This window comes from Anabas testudineus, chromosome 13 (genome assembly GCF_900324465.2).
Source record: "Anabas testudineus chromosome 13, fAnaTes1.2, whole genome shotgun sequence".
In the NCBI taxonomy this organism is placed as follows: domain Eukaryota; kingdom Metazoa; phylum Chordata; class Actinopteri; order Anabantiformes; family Anabantidae; genus Anabas; species Anabas testudineus.
This window is the reverse complement of record NC_046622.1, coordinates 410,307-431,611: the sequence shown is the minus strand read 5'-3', so window position 1 is coordinate 431,611 and position 21,305 is coordinate 410,307. Positions and strand designations below refer to the sequence as shown.

Sequence of the window (21,305 nt, the reverse complement as noted above, 5' to 3'; positions counted from 1 at the left end):
TGTAAGAGAAAAACAAAAACACATCACGAGTAGCGCTGGATCAGAGAGACTGTGTCTGATTCAGGTTTTATGACAGCTACTGAAAAACACCCAGCAGGCAGCAGCTCTTGTACAGCTGAGCTGCAGCTCACGTGTTTACAAAGTGACGTCTGATGACACTAAGGGGAGGCTGAGCTCCCGAAATCAACAGAGCAGCAGTGGGTGGAGGTGCTGGTTCTGTCCAATTCCTTCCTTAAACGGTGTAAACAGAAACACAGAAGTTTCCCAGAGGACTTTTATTATTTGAACGTTATTTCTGATCTTGGAAGTCGATTAGTTTCCAGGGGTGTGGAACATCACCTGTGTAGAAAGGAGTAGGAGCTGGTGATTGGTTGGAGCAGTACCAACCAGACATACTCTCCCCTTCAAAAGTTCTGGAAAAGTGAGGTCAGTATTATTTATTTGTGCTGTAGATTGAAATCCTTTGGGTTTGACATCAAAAGATGAATATGAGATTTCAGCTTTTATTTACAGATGTTTACGTCTGGATCTGATTCACAACTTAGAAGACTGCACCTTAAGTTGGAACCCACCCATTTTTCAAGTATTGGAACATGTGACTGACAGGTGAGTTTTGATACACTAAATGTCCACGCTCAGTTTCAGATTTGCCTGTTCAGACTGCATTTATAGTTAAGAGGTGTAACCAACATGAAAACCAGAGATTGCACATTACACAAACATTGGCCGTAGCCAGTACAACCATTTGGAAAGTCCTGAAGAAGAAAGAAACCACTGGTGAACTAATAGAATAGAATAAGAAAGACAACAGCAGCTGACGACAGAAACATGGTGAGCGCTGTAAAGAACGAATCTAAAACTACTTAGTGACATTAGCAACAACCTCCAGAGGTCAAAAGTGAAGAAATCTACGACTTACAGAAGACTTCATGAACAAAGGTACAGACGACACCAGAAGATACAAACCGCTCATTAGAAAGAACAACAGGAAGGCCGGGCTGGAGTTTCTCCAGGTAGAGTAGTCGTCTACCCCAGGGTGAGTGTGTTACACCCTGAAAAGGGAGAAAATCAGGAAAGATGACGCACACGGACTTCACTCTATGGCGTCTTTATCCAGAATCATTTTACAAAACATAACAAACATGGAAGCAAGCATTTTACACAATATGTCTATTGACATTACATTATACGTCAGAATACATCTGTTTCAGTTGCTCAAATTCTGTCCCTTATACAGAAAATGTACATATAATCAGTCCACTAAATCTCATTATGTCTTTTGTACAGTAGCAACCAAAAAAGAAATACACAGAATATTATGTGAATTCACATTTACATCATCTTGTTAAATTTCCCTTTATCCTGTCAGATTTAGCTGCTAAATTACTTTTAAACAACATTTTACTTGACCCCTGTAAGTGTACATATAGTAACCGTAACATAAATATGTTTTAATACACACATACAACATTTACATTTCAACATTCCACCACGTGTAGAGCTAACGGCGCACATTGAGCTAACCATGCACGTTGACACCGTCTACCACCTGGGTGCTAATACCTCCATTACGTTTGTAATAAGTTCCATTAACCCGAATATGCAATAAACTCAATTTCTTCTACTTTACTATACATGTATACATTCTTTATGGCCTATCCATAACGTTTTACACCTATATTTATTACACATTACACACACAACACAGCGCATTTTCACTCGTTATTACCGAACGTACATTGTGCCACACTTGCTAGCTTACTAGCTACTTCCATCGTTACATAAACAAACTATGTCATGCACACAGTTATTCAAACAGTTATTAACGTTATCAAACAAACTTAAATCAACATTTACTTACTTACTGGATATTTATACAAAACTTAGAAAGGTTTCAAATACCTGAAAAGGGAGAAAATCAGGAAAGATGACGCACACGGACTTCACTCTATGGCGTCTTTATCCAGAATGAAGCTGCCGCGGCGCTACTCCCTCTACTGGATACTCAGGTATAACTAATTAATTACAATGTGAACTCACCCAGCAGGTTCAGCAAATTCCCTGCTTTATCACAGGCTACACTGCTATTTTCTATATAAGGAATTGCATTTCTGTCTGGAACATTAACACTGTTTATAATACATATTTAACATATTTCAACTATTTTAAAAGAAGACAAACTCCACAAATAAAATCTGCATCCTGTACTCTATTCTCTCAATTCCAAACTTTAACAATACTGTCCTAAACTTCATCATCTGTTACTCTATAATTTCCATCTACTACAAGTGCTTCGACTCCTGGCTACTTGTCGAGGTGTCCTTTGACAAGACGCCAAAACCCTTTAGTAGCGCTGATATGTAGCTGTCCAAACACAATTTCCCCAAGGGAATCAATAAAGAATGTCTTTAACTAATAATTTGACAGAAAGTGCAGAAATGAGCTTCAAGAAATCTGGGACAAAGTTTTTTCGACTGATGAGACAAAGATGAACCTTCAGCAAAGTGATGGAAAGACTTCAGGTTTGGTAAAGACAGGATCAGCTCATGACCCCAAACATACAAGCTCATCTGTGAAACACAGTGGAGGTCGTGTCATGCCTTCTGCTCAGACAGGCTCATTAATCTTCACTGATGATATAACACATGACGACAGCAGCAAAATTCTATGGAAACATTTTGTTTGGTTGCATCTTTCTTTAAATTGGCAAACTGATTGGGAGATGCTTCATCATGCAGCAGGATAATGACCCACAACACAAATGAGTTAATCAGCGGAAGGTTTTAGACTGGCCAAGTCCTTCTCCAGACTTAAACCATTTAGAGCATTTTACCTGCTAAAGAAGCACTGAAGGGAGTAACCCCCCAAAACAAACAACTGAAAGAGGCTGCTGTGGAAACCTGGAAGAGCAGTTTGATGAAAGTTTGATCATGTAAATGGGTCAAAAGCTGGCATCTCCATGTTCTGGGCACTAGCTCAGGTGGTTGATTCCCAGTTCCTCCTAGCTACTTGTCAAGGCGTCCTTGGACAAGGCACCGATATGTACTGTCTGGCAGCTGTTTAACCGCAATCCTCTTCTCTCAAACCAACTAACTTCATGTCTCGACATCCATAAACCTCCTCTTCGTTCTTCCTCTACACCTCCTGCCTGGCAGCTCCAACCTCAGCAGCTGTTTACTGATATGTTCCCAATCTCTGTCCAAACCACCTCAGTCTGCCCTCTGACTTTATCTCTAACATGTGACATGGTCTGTCCCTCTGATGGACTCATTCCCGATCCTCTCCATCCTCAACATCTTCAGCTCTGCCTCCTGTCTTTTCTTCACTGTCTCTGATTCGTACAGTGTCTCTTTTCCTTTCATTCTCTCTGATCCTCTGTTTTCACCACACTTCTGGCACTTTTCTCCACCTGTTCCATCCTGCTTGCACACACCTCTTTAGCTCTTTTCCACACTCTCCGTTGCTCTGAACCTCTGACCCGAGTACTTAAAGTCCTGCAATACAAAGGGAGCTTATTTTAAGGTTGCTGCTGTTTGTGTTGAAAGGGGCCAGTTGAAGTAGCCTGGGTATCTGATCAGGATACCTCCCTTTAGAGGTTTTCTGGGTTCAGCCAGCACAAAGGCGTCACTAGGTTAGACCCAGAATATACTGAGAGATCTAATTTGGCCTGGCCGACAATGGATAAGCATCAGGGAATGGATGGAATGGGTTCTGGGTCTTCTTTTACAGAGGGGATACTGAGTGCACAATACATTTTCAGTGGTTGTTAAAGATGAGAGAAGGTCATCTGGACATCATCCAGAAATTAGCAGCTTTCCGAAGTCACAATATCGACGTATGACAACACAGAAACATTTTCACCACCTGAAAAAAGATAGATGCTTTGTGATAAGAATAATTAACAAAGTCAAGGAAGTAGTGTCAGTTTGATTGACAGCTGTGCCATTCAGTCCTGTTATTATATATGACACTGTTGCACAGTGAAAGTTTCATCCCATGGTGAACAGTGAACTTTGTTTGCTGCTTTCCTGCTTTTAGGAATCTTTAGGCAATAAAACTAATTCCTAAAGATACGTTACTACCAGGCAACTTCCTAAAGCCTTGAACAGAACGTCTGAAGTTACAATCATGAAGGGAAACTTGAGGGAACTCCATCTAACTTTCCTCTCAGCTGAAGAAAGCATAAACCCACAGAGGCTGCTGGTGTTGGCAAATCAAGTCTCTCGGGTCGAATGATGTTTCAGCACGTCAACACTTTAGTCCCTGAGGTGTCATCACATTGGCCACAGTTTCCACTTATTCCCTCTGAAGCAAATTACAGTCAGAGCTGGTAACCAGTGAGACCACGCAGCCTGTTGGAGTCCTTAGTGGTTTCTCTGGTCCACAGAAACCTGGATATAGGATGATAATGACCTCCCCTCAGACTGCTCTGTGACAGCACACAGCAGGATGGTCAGACCCTGAAGGTTTTTAACAGTTGTTCCAACTTTTTTTCTGTTGAATGAGTGATGTAATTAACAGAAACCATTTCAAACTAAATGTTTTTATTTTTCCAAATGTCTGACTTGGCTTGATTTGAAACAGGCGTTGGACGTCCTCCTGATGTTTTCTGTATATCTCATACTGAACTGTTTTAGGTACAAAAACAACAATAAATAAGCCCAATGAAAAAATAAATGACCTAAAATGAGCAATTTGAAAAGCTGAAATGCTGCCAATAGTTCAGCCTTAGTTTCATCAGTTTAGCAGCCCTGTGGAGACACGGTGGTCTTCGGGAAACTTCAGGTGTGCTGCAATGTTTTTCTGGTACAGGACAAGCAGAACTAGTCTTGGTGTAAAAACAGAACCACATACCATCATAAAACATCATCAGTGAAGGTCAGTGGAGGCAGCATCATGATTTGGGGCTTTGTTGTCTCAGGACCTGGACCGCATGACATCATGAAGGGGAAAATAAATTCCCACATTTCTCCAGGTCTGCTACAGGATAATGTTTGATGGAAAGAGCCTGAGCTACTGAACACTGTAGAGTTGGGGTTAAAGATTTGTTTCAACATGGAAGAGGTGGAGAAGAAAGCTCTCAACTCCTTCCCAGGGACGACACCGACCCACTGGTTCAGATATGTGGATGACACCTGGGTGAAGATCAAGACCCAGGAGGTACAGTCTTTCACAGACCACATAAACTCAGTGGACACCAACATCAGTTTCACTAGAGAGGACACCAAAGATAACCGTTTGGCCTTCCTGGACATCATTGGGGCAGGCAGAAGACTGGAAATAGAGGTTTACAGAAAACCCACCCACACGGACCAGTACCTGTTGTTCAACTCACATCATCCATTACAACACAAAATAGGAGTCATCAGGACTTTGAACCACAGAGCTCAAAACATCCCCACCTCCATAGAAGCCCAAAAGAAAGAAGACAGGCATCTGAAGACAGCGCTCAGGACTTGTGGATATCCCAAGTGGGCCTTTAACAAAGCAGCAACCTGTACCAAGAAAAGAACAAAGGAACAGTCGGAGTCCCAGGTCCTACGCAAAAACCTGGTCATACCTTACATGGCTGGGGTTTCAGATAAGCTGAAGAGGATTTTCAGAAAACATAACATCCCTGTCTATTTCAAACCCACTAACACACTTAGACAGAAACTTGTACATCCCAAAGATCGGACTCCAAAACACAAGATGAGCAATATAGTGTATGCGGTCCAATGCAGTGAGGAATGCCCTGAACTGTACATTGGAGAAACCAAACAGCCGCTACACAGGAGGATGGCACAGAACAGGAGGAGTAACACAGCTGTGTACCTTCATCTTAAGGATAAAGGACACTCATTTAAGGACTGTGACGTTAAAATATAAGTGGTTTGAGAGAGGGGTGAGGGAAGCCTTGCATGTGCAAATCAACACTCCCTCTCTCAACAGAGGTGGAGGACTTAGACACAACCTGTCTTCTATTTATCATGCTGCCCTTTCATCTATCCCCAAAAAAGGCCAGAACCAGTTCACACCTGCACCAGGTTGGACACACTTAACGACCCATTTAGGTGTTACGAGGGGGTGGGCAGAGGTGTGATCGTTACATCCTTCACATCCCCCCCTTTCCTTTGTTTCACCTAACGAGCCTATTTAGGGCAAGGGGTGGAGTGAAACATTTTACATTTTACATTTACATTTAGTCATGCAAAGGAAGATGCGGAAGAGTTCTGTTTTCAGCAGTTTTTTAAAGATTGCAAGTGAGGTGGCTGAGCGTGCAGAGTTCTGCAGCTCATTCCACCATCTTGGGATCACTGAGCTGAACAGTTTTCCTTGGTGTCGACTGTGTGGTGCTGGTACCACCAGACGACGTTCCCTGGTTGAGCGCAGTGGACGGGAGGGGATGTAGACCTGAACGATTGAATTGAGATAAGATGGAGCTGTGGAGTTCACCACTCTGTAGGCAAGAGACAGAGCTTTGAACCTGATCCTTGAAGCCACAGGAAGCCAGTGCAAAGATCTGAAGAGCGGTGTGACATGAGACCTTCTAGGTTGATTGAAAATGAGGCGTGCTGCCGCATTTTGGATCATCTGGAGGGGTTTGGTCGTGGATGCCGGTAAACCAGCCTTGGAGCATAAATTTGCGGCCTCTAACCAACTATCTTCAGACTGAAGAAGCTACTTGGATGAGTAGTGAAACGTTTCAACTAACTAAAGGAAGTCCAGTTGCCATGACTCAACTTCCAGATAACTTCACCTGGACGACTGAGAATCTTCACCGACATTTGTTTCAACGTTTTGATGTGTACTAACAGGCACAGTTGTCATCATTACAAAAATAACAAGATGGTGCACGGTTCCATGACCAAAATCCACTTTGTTTCAGCCAGAACTCTGGCAGGATGTTAGCTGATCTACTTTATTGAACTACTACACTGTCCTCAACCCTGGTCATGGCCAAGCTCATCCACGCCCATAGCCTTGATGCTGCAAACCTTTTTCATGACATACATGAGCTCAGTTCCAGAGAATTTAATTTCTTTGTCTTTTGTATCTTCGTATACAAAGGGCCTCTGGAACATTATGGAGGAGGCCACTTTCCTCCTGAGTCACTTCAAGTTTCAAAAGAATGTCGGTGAGGTAAACCATAAGTCTCTCAGAGGCCTACAAGAACTCCTCCAAAGTCCAGTTTTTCACACCTACAACAAAACAACTCCTCTGGACTCACCCTTCGATTTCAGCCATAGTCATCTTCAGATGTTTGTGGATTTAACATGGAGATGGGATTTTGATGCACTGGGTCTGTGTGTGTACTGACAGGATTAGCAGAGTCTACATCACAATCAGAAATGCACAAATCTCCACTCCTCAAACTAAATGTTAAATTAAATGGTAATCCAGAGTAACAGGCCAAACAGGAAACCATGGCTGTGGAGCGGATCACTGCAAAGTTGCATGAGAACAGTACAGTATATATTAGAGATACAAACATGACAATCCTGTTTTATGCAAAGAGTAAAATGAGCACTCTTCAGATACAATACTACCAATGTTCTATAAGTTTTGAATTTGCAGGATTCAGCATTCTGAGACTGAGCATGTCGCTCTTCAGATCAGCACTTTCTTCTTGTAGCTTCTGCATCAGCTTCAAAGCTCTGACTCTCAGCTGCAGAGTGGTCACCTCAGCTCCCTCTCAGCCTGTACGGTCTGCAGACAGAACTCTTCTGATACAAAAACTCTTGTCTTCCCTAACTGGTTCAACTATAACTTTTTCCCTTGTGGCACTTTCTTTTCACTTTGAGCAAAGTCTAATATTTAGTTTTGTATGAGGGAAACTAACATTTACCAAAACAACATAAATGTCCTGAGGCGATGAGGTGGTCTTTGGTGGATCCTATGATAATGAAGAGGTCCTGTAAAACGTTCATAGAAGCAGAGTTTCATTCAGTTCAGATCAGGGGAGAATCACAGTGTCAGAATAAAACAGAATAGTTTTATTTCACTGAACAGGACTATGATTGGTTTACAAGCCAAGATGAGGATCATGATCAACTCTACACATGTTTCATATTTTGTACTTTCTGCCTACTTTGATACTGGAGATTTAAAATACTTATATTTTCTCATTATTCTGTGTTTTTATATTTTAACAGTTTGTGAATTGAATTGAATTGAATTGAATTGTCAATCTTTCTCTCATCGTGATTATCTGTACAAACAGAAGTTTACATGAACCTATGTACATGTTTCTGTGCAGCCTGTTTGTTAATGAACTGTTTGGTAGTACAGTGTTACGATCTGGACTGACGGACGGCGACGAACAAACAGGTAGGAACCAAAATAAGGTTTATTTAACAAAAGGCAGGGGACACAGGGAACTAACACAAACTAACAGACAAAGTAGATAGATAGATAGATAGATAGATAGATAGATACTTTATTGATCCCCAAGGGGAAATTTTGGTGTTGCAGCAGCCATTGCCCACAAAAACATTGAACATTGAGTAACATAATCTACACAACAATACACGAGACACAGTACAAGAATAACACACAGAATAGACAGTAATACCAACTAAACACACAGTAGGACTTGAATGTAAAGTGACTTAGTTACACATTGTTAAACCATCAGCGTGGACACTGACTCTCTGTCAGGGAGTCATTGTACAGGCTGATGGCTGTTGGCACAAATGACTTCCTGAACCTTTCCTTGTCACAGCGGAGCTGGAGAAGTCTCTGGCTAAAACTGCTCCGCTGTTTGATAAGCAGGCTGTGGAGAGGATGTGAGCTGTTCTCCATGATGCTCAGCAGTTTGTGCAGCATCCTCCTCTCCACCACCTGCTCTAAAGGTTCCAGAGGAGCCCCCAGCACAGAGCCAGCTTTCCTGATCAGCTTATTCAGTTTCTCAGTGTCGCTGGCTCTGATGCTGCTGCCCCAGCAGACGACAGCAAAGAATATTGCACTGGCTACAACAGACTGGTAGAAGATCTGCAGCATCTTGTTGCACACATTAAAGGACCTGAGCTTCCTCAGGAAGTAGAGTCTACTCTGTCCCTTCCTGTATACAGCCTCTGTGTTGAACTTCCAGTCCAGTCTGTTGTCCAGGTGAACTCCCAGGTATCTGTACCTCTCCACCACCTCCACCGTCTCACCCAGAATGGACACAGTGTCAAAGCCAGTTATCTTCCTCCTGAAGTCCACAACCATCTCCTTGGTCTTGCTTACATTCAGGGTGAGATGGTTGTTTCCACACCACTTCACAAAGCTGTCCACCAGACCTCTGTACTCGGTCTCCTCCCCACCGCTGATACACCCAACCACTGCAGAGTCATCTGAGAACTTCTGCAGATGGCAGGACTCAGTGTTGTACTGAAAGTCTGAGGTGTACAGGGTGAAGAGGAAAGGTGAGAGGACAGTCCCCTGAGGTGCTCCTGTGCTACTGACCACCCGCTCAGACTCACGTCCCTGCAGTCGTACAAACTGTGGTCTGTCTGTCAGGTAGTCAGTGATCCAGGAGGTTGTGGAGGAGTCTACCTGCATCTTCAGGAGCTTCTCTCTCAGCAGGACAGGCTGGATGGTGTTAAAGGCACTGGAGAAATCAAAGAATGTGATCCTCACAGTGCTGTTTGCCTTGTCCAGGTGTGAGAGAGCTCGCTGAAGCAGGTAGACAATAGCATCATCTACTCCAACCCAGGGACGATAGGCTAACTGCAGTGGGTCAAGTGATGTCTCAACCTGAGGTCTCAAATGAGTCAGAACCAGTCTCTCCAGGACCTTCATGATATGTGAGGTGAGGGCGACTGGTCTGTAATCATTTAGAGCAGAAGGAGATGAGGTTTTTGGAACTGGTGTCAGACATGATGTCTTCCAAACCTTTGGCACCTGCTCCATTCTCAGGCTCAGGTTGAAGAGGTGCTGTAGAATCCCAGAGAGCTGCTCAGAACAGGCCTTCAGGACTCTGGGGCTGACACCATCAGGTCCAGCTGCCTCTTCACCTGGCTGCTGGTCACTGACAGATGGGTAGGGGAGGTGGGTATGGTAGAGGAAGGAGAGGGGGATGACGGTGGGATCATTTCTTCTGCAAGAGTTCCAGTGACGGGTGTGGTTTTATGACCGTCACTGATGTTCCTTGTAGGATGGGTGTGGGGGGGCAGCAGCGGAGACGCTGTTCTGTCTGTGAGTCTGGCAGAGGAGGGGGTGGAGGGTGCAGCAGAGTGTCTGGAGGTGTAGGAGGGGGAGAGGGAGGGTGGTAGTGCTGTAAACCTGTTGAAAAAATGGTTCAGCTCGTTGGCCTTGTCCAGGTTCCCTTCTACCTGGTTCCCCTTCTCCTTGAAGCCAGTGATCTTCTTCATTCCAGACCACACATGCTTCATGTTGTTCTGCTGGAGTTGGTTCTCCAGCTTCCTTCTGTACGCGTCCTTACTCTGCCTCAGACTCACCCTCAGCTCTCTCTGCACAGACTTCACCTGGTCCTTGTCTCCCTCCAGAAAGGCCTTCTTCTTCCTGTTCAGCAGCTCCTTTAAGTTGCTGGTGATCCAGGGCTTGTTGTTCGAGAGGCACCTCACTGTCCTGGTTGGGATGATGTTGTCCACACAGAAGTTAATGTACTCTCTGACGCTGTCTGTCATGGAATTGATGTCGTCTCCATGTAGGTCACAGAAAACATTCCAGTCTGTGGCTTCAAAGCACCCCTGCAGAGTCTCAATAGCTTCCTGAGACCACTTCCTTACAGTTCTCATGGTCACTGTCTGCATCTAAACAATAGGAGTGTAGACGGGGGTGAGGAGCACCAGGTTGTGGTCAGATCTGCCTAAGGGAGGGAGAGCAGTGGAGGTGTATGCATCCTTAATGTTTGCATACAGTAAATCTAAAGTCTTATTGTCTCTGGTGGAGCAGTTGACAAACTGGGAAAAAGTGGGAAGAGTTGTGTCCAGAGACGTGTGGTTGAAGTCTCCTGTTATTATTATGAAGGAATTTGGATGCTGGTTCTGTAGGTTAGCGGTGACTGAGTTGATGACGTCACACGCTACGTCAGGAGCGGCTGACGGGGGAATGTAAGTCGTAATCACAATAACACAGCTAAACTCCCTCGGTAGATAATAAGGACGCAAACTTACAGCTAACAGTTCAATGTCCGGGCTACAGAGACGTTTCTTTACAGTAACATGTCCGGGGTTACACCACCTGTTACTCACAAGCACTGCAATCCCCCCTCCTCTCCTCTTACCGCTACTCCTACAGTCTCTGTCCGCCCCCACAGTCCTGAAGCCGCTGATGGTGCAGTTGGAGTCCGGGATATGTTCCTGAACCAGGTCTCAGTAAAACACATGATGCTGCACTCACGATATTCCCGCTGGCTTGAAGTCAGCGCACCGAGCTCGTCCATCTTATTCACCAGGGACCTCACATTTCCCGTGACCACAGAAGGTAGAGAAGGTTTAAACCTTCTCTTCCCCTCTTTCTTTTTTAGTCCAGCTCTGCATCCCCGGCGCCTTCTCCTTAGCTCCACGGGGATCAGAGGCCTTTCTCCTGGTGAGTGTTGGGAGAGCGCAATCAGCTGATCCCTGGTGTAAACAATACGCCCGCTCCTGGTCGCGTCCATTGTTAATCCCCATCAATACATAAAGTGTTGGAAAAGTCACGAAAAATGGGGAAAATATCATCAGCAACGCCATATTCCAACGTGGATTAAGTTGTTCGAAGGAGAGTTAAAAGAGAAAAGTAAGGAAAGAAAAAAAAACGCCCAAAATAACTACAAAACTACAATCTAACGGGAGCTACTGCAACAGGCAGCCACCTGAGGCGGCGCCAGGTAAGGCGTTTCTAGTATCAAATGAAAGAGACCCGAAAACACGGTGAGTAAACACAAACAAAACCACAACCTGACATACAAAGTAACAACTTAAAACCTATGCATTAACATGGACAAAACTGACAAAAATAGATGAACAAAGTAACAAACTAAATTCACTGCAGAAGGCAGGCCAGACGGGAACAAACAAACAAAGCTAACAGAACAAAGTAACAACAAAACACACACTGCAAACAGGCAGGAAACTCAAACAAACTCACAAAAGAAACCAGGGTCAAACGAACGAAGTGCAATCCAGGTTGAAACAAACAGAGTCCAGGGTTATCCAAAATGACTGAATGACTAACTGACAAACCAACAAACTAACGAACCAGTGGCGTGGATTCCTTGAACAGGGAGTAGCATGAACGAACGTGAAAGATGTGTCATGAATGAGCGAGTGGAAGTGAAGTCAATGTGTGAATGAGCGTCAATGAATGAGCGACAAACCAGCAATGAGCAGAGGACGGACGGGAGCTTATAAAGTGGAGGGATGCACAGGTGAACTGAATGAGTCAATTAGTCCGGTGAGTGAGAGTGGAGAGTAGAGGAAGTCCATATGTGGGTGTGGCAGGAGGGTGAGACACAGAACCAAACATAACAGACAGGGGCAGAGGGAGGAATCGTAACATACAGGGCTGTTTCCATCTCTCCTGGTTCAGATCCTCTCTGACATTCACACTATTTCTGTTTCATTTTGCTTCCTACAGATCTTCTGTATATTTTCGTATGCGTGTGTAGAATTTACTAATTTAGCCGTCATGTCTTATGACAGATATCTTGCAATCTGTTCTCCGCTACCATATAACACACGGATGACATATAGAAATGGTGCCATGCTTATTGCTCTAGCATGGTCCTACTCTGTTTTTGCCATTGCTACCTTGATTTTATTAATTGCTCCTTTACAACTGTGTGGGAACATTATTAACAAAGTTTACTGCTTTAATTACTCCATTGTCAAACTGGCATGCTCCGAAACTAAAGTAAATAATGTTTATGGGCTGATTGTTACTTTTGTCACAGTGTTTGTTCCTTTAATTTTAATTATTTACACCTACATGAGGATTCTTAAACAGACCAGACAGAAAGCGGTCAGTACCTGCACACCTCACCTTGCTTCTTTGCTCAACTTCTCCTTTGGGGTTTGCTTTGAGATTTTACAGAGTAGACTGAAAATGAAAGGTGTGCACAGTATGTTGCAAATAGTTTTGTCGTTGAACTATCTGACGTGTCAGCCGCTGCTTAACCCTGTAATGTACGGACGAAAATGTCCAAAATCAGAATCCTATGTAAAAGTCTGTTGTTACTTTGTGTTGTGAACTGTAGATCTTACAAGAGATCTGATCGGGTTGATGAAAAGAAAAGGTCAATAAATGCATGATTCTGACTTCAATAGTGATGATGTCACTGAAATCTAAAATAAATAAATAGTCTGTATGAAGTCTGCACTGTTGTTCATCAAAGTATCCTGAACTATAAACACAATATTTAAAACCAGAGGCTGATTCTTTAGAGCTCTTTAGTTCCTGAAGGTGTAGATACACAGAAAAGTCAGGACTCTACGACAGCTGCTTGTTTCAGTGTAGAGGTCAGAGGTCAGCATTGGAAAGAAGAAAAGCAGGTGTCAGAACACCTCTGTGTTTCCCCGCCCTTCACCACGTGGTGTTGACTGATTCAAGTTTCTATTAACCCATAAGAACCCAGACCCATTTCTACTGAAAGGAAAACAATGTGGGACAGAAACAAAGCAAATGGACTAAATAAAATGTCACAGCCGGTTATGGGTCACTCATTTATTGTTCACAGTCCCTTAGAGTTCAACATCATGTTTTATATTTTACTGATTAATTTATTAATTGATTACAAAGTGAATTTCCATGTTTTATTCAGAATGAACCCAAAGGACCTAAATACATGAGATGTAGCTGCTGTGTCCTGTCTCTGATTAACACTTTATTTAGTGCTCGTTAATAAAACAAAGCTTTTACTCTGGTTAGTTAGAGAACTTACTACTCAGCCTCATCATGTCACAGGTGTTCAGAGGTGTTCAGAGGCTTGTCTCTCAGTTTGTTCTGTAGTGTAGTGATGTTTTTCTACTGCTGGGACATGTAGACTGTGGTTAGTATCAGAACCAATCATGTTTCTGTCTGCGTGAAGAAAACATCACTGTGGGAGACAAATGGACATGAAATACTCAGTATCTTCATGTACTCGTGTGCTGATTGTTCCTGATCAGTAGAACTTTCTATTTCAGCTCCTCTCTGTGTTTTTTGGATTAACTCCTTGGAGTCCTGATGGTGTGATCAGGCACTGATGTACCCTGATCCTGGACTTCAGCTTGTTTTTCTTTGCCTCCCATTTACACCATCCTCATGTCCCTTGGACCCCAAACGTCTCATTGATATTTGCAGATGTGTTCACAGAACATGATTGCTTGCCTATGATTTGTTTTTGTATCAGACAGCAGACTTTCCCTTTGTTTTCTATTACATCTGTTGATCATGCTGTTCTTGAGATGGTGTGCGGAATTGCCTGAGCCTCCACAGTTTATCTTTCTTTGCGTCATTAGACACACTGAGGTTGTCCTGAAACAAACTGCAGGGAGCTTTATCTCCATCTCTCAGGTTCTCACACAGGACATCTGCACTAACCCCAAATATATGTGAAGCACATGCCTAGAACCTGCCCTGTTTGTGTGTTCTGCAGTTTCCCAAAGGACCTAAATACATGAGATGTAGCTGCTGTGTCCTGTCTCTGATTAACACTTTATTTAGTGCTCGTTAATAAAACAAAGCTTTTACTCTGGTTAGTTAGAGAACTTACTACTCAGCCTCATCATGTCACAGGTGTTCAGAGGTGTTCAGAGGCTTGTCTCTCAGTTTGTTCTGTAGTGTAGTGATGTTTTTCTACTGCTGGGACATGTAGACTGTGGTTAGTATCAGAACCAATCATGTTTCTGTCTGCGTGAAGAAAACATCACTGTGGGAGACAAATGGACATGAAATACTCAGTATCTTCATGTACTCGTGTGCTGATTGTTCCTGATCAGTAGAACTGTTTCCTGATAATCACAAGCTTGTTTCATTCAGTTATTTTCAGTTTCTCAGAACATTAACACTTCTTGGTAGAAACAGATGAATGAGCTGAAGTTGTGTACAATCTACTAAGAATTAGAATTAGAGCTATACCTCGTAGCCTGGCTCTTAGCCACAAGACCCGGCTCGGCCCAGCCTGAAGGAGCAACTTGGGCCTGCCTTTCTGTAGGCCCACCATCCGCAGAAGGGAGCTGGTGCATTGTGGATTGGGTGGCGGTCATGGGAGGGTGCCTCAACGACCCAATCCCTGGACAAGGAACCTGGCTATTGGGACGTGGAACGTGACCTCGCTGAGTCAGATTGGGGTTTTGTTATTGGACTTCTGTGCTAGTCACAGTTTGTCCATAACAAACACGTGTCCATCAGTGCAAGTGGCACAAGGACACCCTAGGTACCGTATGTCTTGGACACTCGGATGAACAGAGGTCTCTGGTGCCTGTCGTGGCAACAATCTACAAACCCGATCGTGAACATCGGAAGTAAGGGATGTGGTCAAGCTGAGGAAGCCTGGTTGGCTATTGGCAGGCCAGGTGTGCCGCAGCCCGGGCATGTGCAGACGCAAAATCTCTGACCTTGAAGGAGTTTGGAGAGGCCATGGAGGAGGACTATCGGTCAGCCTTGAAAAGACTCTAGCGATCCATTCTACGGCTAAGGAGAGGGAAGCAGTGCTCTGCCAACACTTTTTACAGTGGAGGTGGGGAGATGCTGACCTTGACGGTGGAAGGAATATTTCGAGGATCTCCTCAACCCCGCCGATGTGTCTTCTGTAGAGGAAGCACAGGCAGTGGGTTGGGTTGTTCCATCACCTGGGCTGAACTCACTGAAGTAGTTGGTAAGCTCCTTGGTGGAAAGACACGCCTTTGCAATGTTAAATGTTGGTCAGGGACTTTTTTTCAAGAAGAGGCGCCGGAGGGTGTGTTCCAACTATAGGGGGCTCATACTCCTAAGCTTCCCTGGAAAGTCTTTGCCAGAGTGCTAAGCCTGAGCCTGGTTCTGTTGGAGGTTTCTTCCTCTAAAGGGAGTTTTTCCTCTCCACTGTCTCCTGGTGCTGCTCAGTGGCTTTCTATATCCTTCTGTATACAGTTATATTTGTGAGGTCTTAAACCTTAAACACTGAAAAAGTTGAATTTTGCGGATGATGTTGTCCTGTTGTCTTCATCAGAGCAGGATCTTCAGTGTGTACTGGGGCGGTTTGCAGCTGAGTGTGAAGAGGCCGTGATGGGAATCAGCACCTCCAAGTCTGAGGCCATTGTTCTCAATCGGAAAAGGGTGGCCTCCAGGTTGGAGGAAAGATCCTGTCTCAAGTGGAGGAGTTTAAGTATCTTGGGTTCTTGTTCACAAGTGAGGGAAGGATGGAGCGAGAGATTCACAGACGGATCAGTGCATGGGCAGCAGTAATGTGGTCGATGTACGGGTCTGTCGTGGTGAAGAGGGTTAGGGTTACTCTCGACTTACTGGTCAATCTAAACTTTAGAGTCGACCAGTGCACACAGCAGATTTCTGTAGCACAGTGAGAATTGTGCACCTGTCAGCAGGTGGTTTGGATTCTTATGTAAACCGCTCCAGGTCTCAGGATTGACGGGGACTTTTTCCTGTTGTGTTAGTGTAAACCCCAACATGCCAGAGCATCCTCCACGTTCCACAGCAGGTTCCGAGCTTCATTTGTTCATCTGTCAACATGGAGCTGATGATTCGTCAGTAATGTCTCATCTGTTCAGGACATTCTCCCAGAGGCACTCGTAAGGATCATTTTCTATTTCAGCTCCTCTCTGTGTTTTTTGGATTAACTCCTTGGAGTCCTGATGGTGTGATCAGGCACTGATGTACCCTGATCCTGGACTTCAGCTTGTTTTTCTTTGCCTCCCATTTACACCATCCTCATGTCCCTTGGACCCCAAACGTCTCATTGATATTTGCAGATGTGTTCACAGAACATGATTGCTTGCCTATGATTTGTTTTTGTATCAGACAGCAGACTTTCCCTTTGTTTTCTATTACATCTGTTGATCATGCTGTTCTTGAGACGGTGTGCGGAATTGCCTGAGCCTCCACAGTTTATCTTTCTTTGCGTCATTAGACACACTGAGGTTGTCCTGAAACAAACTGCAGGGAGCTTTATCTCCATCTCTCAGGTTCTCACACAGGACATCTGCACTAACCCCAAATATATGTGAAGCACATGCCTAGAACCTGCCCTGTTTGTGTGTTCTGCAGTTTCCTGTAGCATTCCATCAGTGACAAACTGTTTGAAATACATGTATGGTGTCCAGTCACACCTGTCGTCTGTGCCTTCCTCAGCACATGCAGAGATGTTAACAGCTGGGACCTGATGTTGTATTTCTCTCCAGCTGTGTTCTTTTCATTGCCCTTCAATAAGTCCTTTCTGAATGTGTCCTGTGTTGTTGTTGGGACATCAGCTTCTCGATAGTCTTCCTCATCACTGCTATCTGAACTTCTGGTGTCACGCATGGCCCGAGGAATCCACTCATCATCACCCTCCTCATCATCTTCCCCTAACTGCTGCCATCCACTATCATGTTAATGATCTTTTCAGTGTACTTTCTTTGTCTCTTTTCTTTCTCTAATGCATTGATCAATACAGCATAGATACGATTACAGAGGACATGTTATAGTTATTTTGAGATGGGATGTTAAAGCATCAAAATAGTGTGTGTTTGTATTGTGTCAGACATGATGTAGATTACAATACAAAAGTCTGACAATACCATTCAGGGATAAAGCACCTCCTATACCCACAGGATCAAATTTGATACACACATTTTTAACACTATTTACCTTTAATATAAAGAATGAATTATTAAGTAATCATGCATTGTTTCAATACAGAAAGTATTTATTTTAAAAATTGAGTAACAATATGAAGGTTATTCTTACTGTAACTTCTTAAAAATTATTGATTAATTATAAAGGTCTTCCTGTCCAAATGGCCATGAATGATAATCCACTAGATGGCAGAATACATGAGTCTGGTTTTATACAGCGGGTTGTAAAAGGTTTTATAGGAAGCACACTAGTCTCTGCTCCACGAACTGTGCTTAAACACAAACCAGACCAGATCTTTGTTACCTGTATTACTTAACATTTTTTTTATTTTACCACCATTGTTGGATTCAAGTTATTTCAGAGAAAATTGAAAAAGATGATTTGTGTGTGGAAAGTACCAACACATTCAAATGGAGCTTTAAGATCAGAACAGAACACACTGGTGTAAAGAGACCCACCTTAGAAAGAAGAGTGAACAGTTGTCAGGTGGGCCGGCCTGCTGGTGGGGGGGGCGGGGGGCAGCTGGGAGGTGAAGGATAAAAGCAGCAGAAGCAGAGTTTCAGCTCCGTTCGGGGGGGAGGCACAGAGCTTTGTGCTCAGTAGTTGAACCTGTAGGAAACAGCTACATCAGATTATTGTGTGACTATTTCTATTCGTTTATTTATCACGATCAGTTGACGTCACATGATAGTAGATGATGAATTCTACACACGTTTCCTATTTCACACTTTCTGCCTACTTTGACACTGGGCTTTTGAAATATTTTTACTACATGATTATGATGTTTTTATATGCTTCAATCATTTGTGCCAATCTTTCTCTCATCGTGATTATCTGTACAAACAGAAGTTTACATGAACCTATGTACATGTTTCTGTGCAGCCTGTTTGTTAATGAACTGTTTGGTAGTACAGGGCTGTTTCCATCTCTCCTGGTTCAAATCCTCTCTGACATCCACACTGTTTCTACTTACTTCTGCTTTCTGCAGGTTTTCTGTTTGCACACTTATGGAAATATCCAGTTCTTAAATTTAACCATCATGTCTTATGACAGATATCTTGCTATCTGTTACCCTCTACAGTATAACACACAGATGACATCTACCAGGGTTGCTGGTCTCATTGCTCTCACATGGTTGTTCTCTTTTGTTGGGGTTGTTTTCATGATGTCTCTGAGTTTCTCTTTACAGCTTTGTGAAAACATCATAAACAAAGTGTACTGCGACAACTACTCCATCGTGAAGCTGGCGTGTTCTGACATCAGAGTAATTAACATTTATGGACTCACTGCAACATTTCTCACAGTCTTCGGTCCTGTTCTACTGATTCTTTACACCTACATGAGGATTCTTAAAGTGTGTTTTTCTGGTTCTAAACAGACCAGACAGAAAGCGGTCAGTACCTGCACACCTCACCTTGCTTCTCTGCTCAACTTTACATTTGGTTGTTTCTTTGAAATAGTTCAGAGCAGATTTAATATGAACAGTTTACCCAACATGTTGCGAATTTTATTATCAGTGTACTGGCTGACATGTCAGCCACTGTTTAACCCGCTACTGTACGGACTGAAAGTGTCCAAAATCAGAATCATATGTAAAAGTCTGTTCTTTCGTTCTGCTGTAAAACATAGATCATGCCAGAGACCAGGCTGAGGACCAGAAAAGGTCATTAAATATTATATACATATACATATTATTAACTTAAAAGACTTTAACTGTTATACTGGACTGCCTGCTGCCTACACAGCATGTAATCACCCATATGAGGATGGGTTCCCTGTTGAGTCTGGTTCCTCTCAAGGTTTCTTCCTGTTGCCTTCTCAGGGAGTTTTTCTTGCCACTGTCGCCCTCGGCTTGCTCATCAGGGACAATCACATTATTATGACTCATACACATACACTGTTAATGTACTGTTCTTTGGTTGTGTAAAGCTGCTTTGTGACAATGTCAATTGTAAAAAGCGCTCTACAAATAAAATTGAATTGAATTGAATTGAATTAAATGAGAGCGGTGTGGACAGTGCTGATGTCTGATGGTATGAAAATGTAGAGACGCGTGATCTTTGCTTCTTGTTCATAAAATTAACCTGCAGAGAAAGGATGTTATGCTCAACTATATGTAACTGAGATTAACGTGGTATACAAGGTTCATTCTTTTTACTATAATTCTGAGTTTTTTTGTCTCAAACCTCATGTTCACTCCTGAAGCAACATGCTAGTCTATCTCAATATTTTCTGGCTGTCTCATATATGTGGCTCTCAGCTCCACTCAGAAGGTTCTGCTGAAGAATCTCTTATGAAAATACTTTTCATTTTTTGACGCAGCTGCTCATTGTACTGCTGATTAAATTGGAGGAAGTGGTGAGATTTTGTGTGATTTCCTATTTAACTGAAATACTGTAGTGTCAGTTTGTTGCAGCCACTAGATGTGAAGTTTAAAGGGTTGAAACTTTGGCTTAATTCATATTTTTCCTATCAGTTCAAAAGTGGCAAACCCTGCTTTTAAAGTCCCATAATTACTAAGCGTAGCTAATTATAGTAATTTCATGTAATATAATTCCTACATGTAATATTTTAATAAATACAGAGAAAGCACGTCTATGTGACATTTGTCTAAATTACGTATTACTCAGTGCTGTAAGGTCTGTTATAATAAATTCAAATGTAATTAAAAATGGTCAGATAAAAGAGGGTTTTGGGGAAAAACTATTAACTGATCAACTTCCACACCATATGTCAGAATAAGATCAAGGGTGTGCTTAAAACAGTGAGTGGGTTTATTTACATTTAGAGTCTAATAGTGAAATAAAGTCAGTGTTGAGGCAGTTATCATCAACATCTACATGGATATTGAAGTCACCCACTATAATGACTTTATCTGCACTAAGAACTAAATCAGATAGAAACTCTGAGAATTCAGTTAAAAACTCAGAGTAAGGGACAGGAGGACGGTACACAATAAAAACAGGACTGGTTTTTGATTTTTCCAGTTAGGATCAGAGAGGCTAAGAGTGAGGCTCTCAAATGAATTCAAACTATGTTTAGGTCTGGGGTTGATTAACAAACTTGAGTGGAAGATTGCTGCTACTCCTCCACCCCGACCTGTGTTTCTAGGAACATGATAATTAACATGACTTGAGGGGGTCGACTCATTCAGAGAGACATATTCATCCTGCTGCAGCCAGGTTTCAGTAAGACAGAATAAGTCTATTTGATGGTCAATTATCAAATCATTTACTAACAGGGATTTAGACGAGAGAGATCTGATATTTAACAGTCCACATTTGATTGTTGTCTTATTTTGTTCAAGAGAGGAGTCGTCTTTATTTTTATTAGGTTTTTATGAATAACTCCTCTTGTGTTAGTTTTAGATATAAATAATTTAGGTACTCGGGGAGCAGACACTGTCTCTATAAGGTTATGGTAGTTTTTGGGGGGTGACGGCTGTAAGGAAGCTGCAGAGAGGTGATGTTGTTATTCCTCCATACACATACACTGCCCTCCAAAAGTGCAAAAGTATTGGAAAACTTACTTTTGCTGTAGATTGAAATCCTTTGGGTTTGACATCAAAAGATGAATATGAGACAAAA

At 42.9% G+C, this 21,305-nt stretch overlaps 1 protein-coding gene and 1 pseudogene across 1 annotated transcript; both read left to right on the top strand.

Moving 5' to 3' along the window:
• The first annotated feature begins 5,055 nt into the window (after nt 1-5,055).
• LOC113170454 lies at nt 5,056-16,677 on the top strand (annotated as a pseudogene).
• Nucleotides 16,678-18,412: 1,735 nt separating this feature from the next.
• Nucleotides 18,413-19,369, top strand: LOC113170415 (olfactory receptor 490-like). The gene has a single exon (XM_026372506.1). The coding sequence runs from the start codon at nt 18,413-18,415 to the stop codon at nt 19,367-19,369; it is 957 nt and encodes a 318-aa protein (XP_026228291.1).
• The last annotated feature ends 1,936 nt before the right edge of the window (nt 19,370-21,305 follow it).

What these genes read in the sequence shown, in the direction of transcription:
- LOC113170415 (XM_026372506.1), top strand. Translation starts at nt 18,413, where the DNA reads ATGATGAATTCTACACACGTTTCCTATTTCACACTTTCTGCCTACTTT.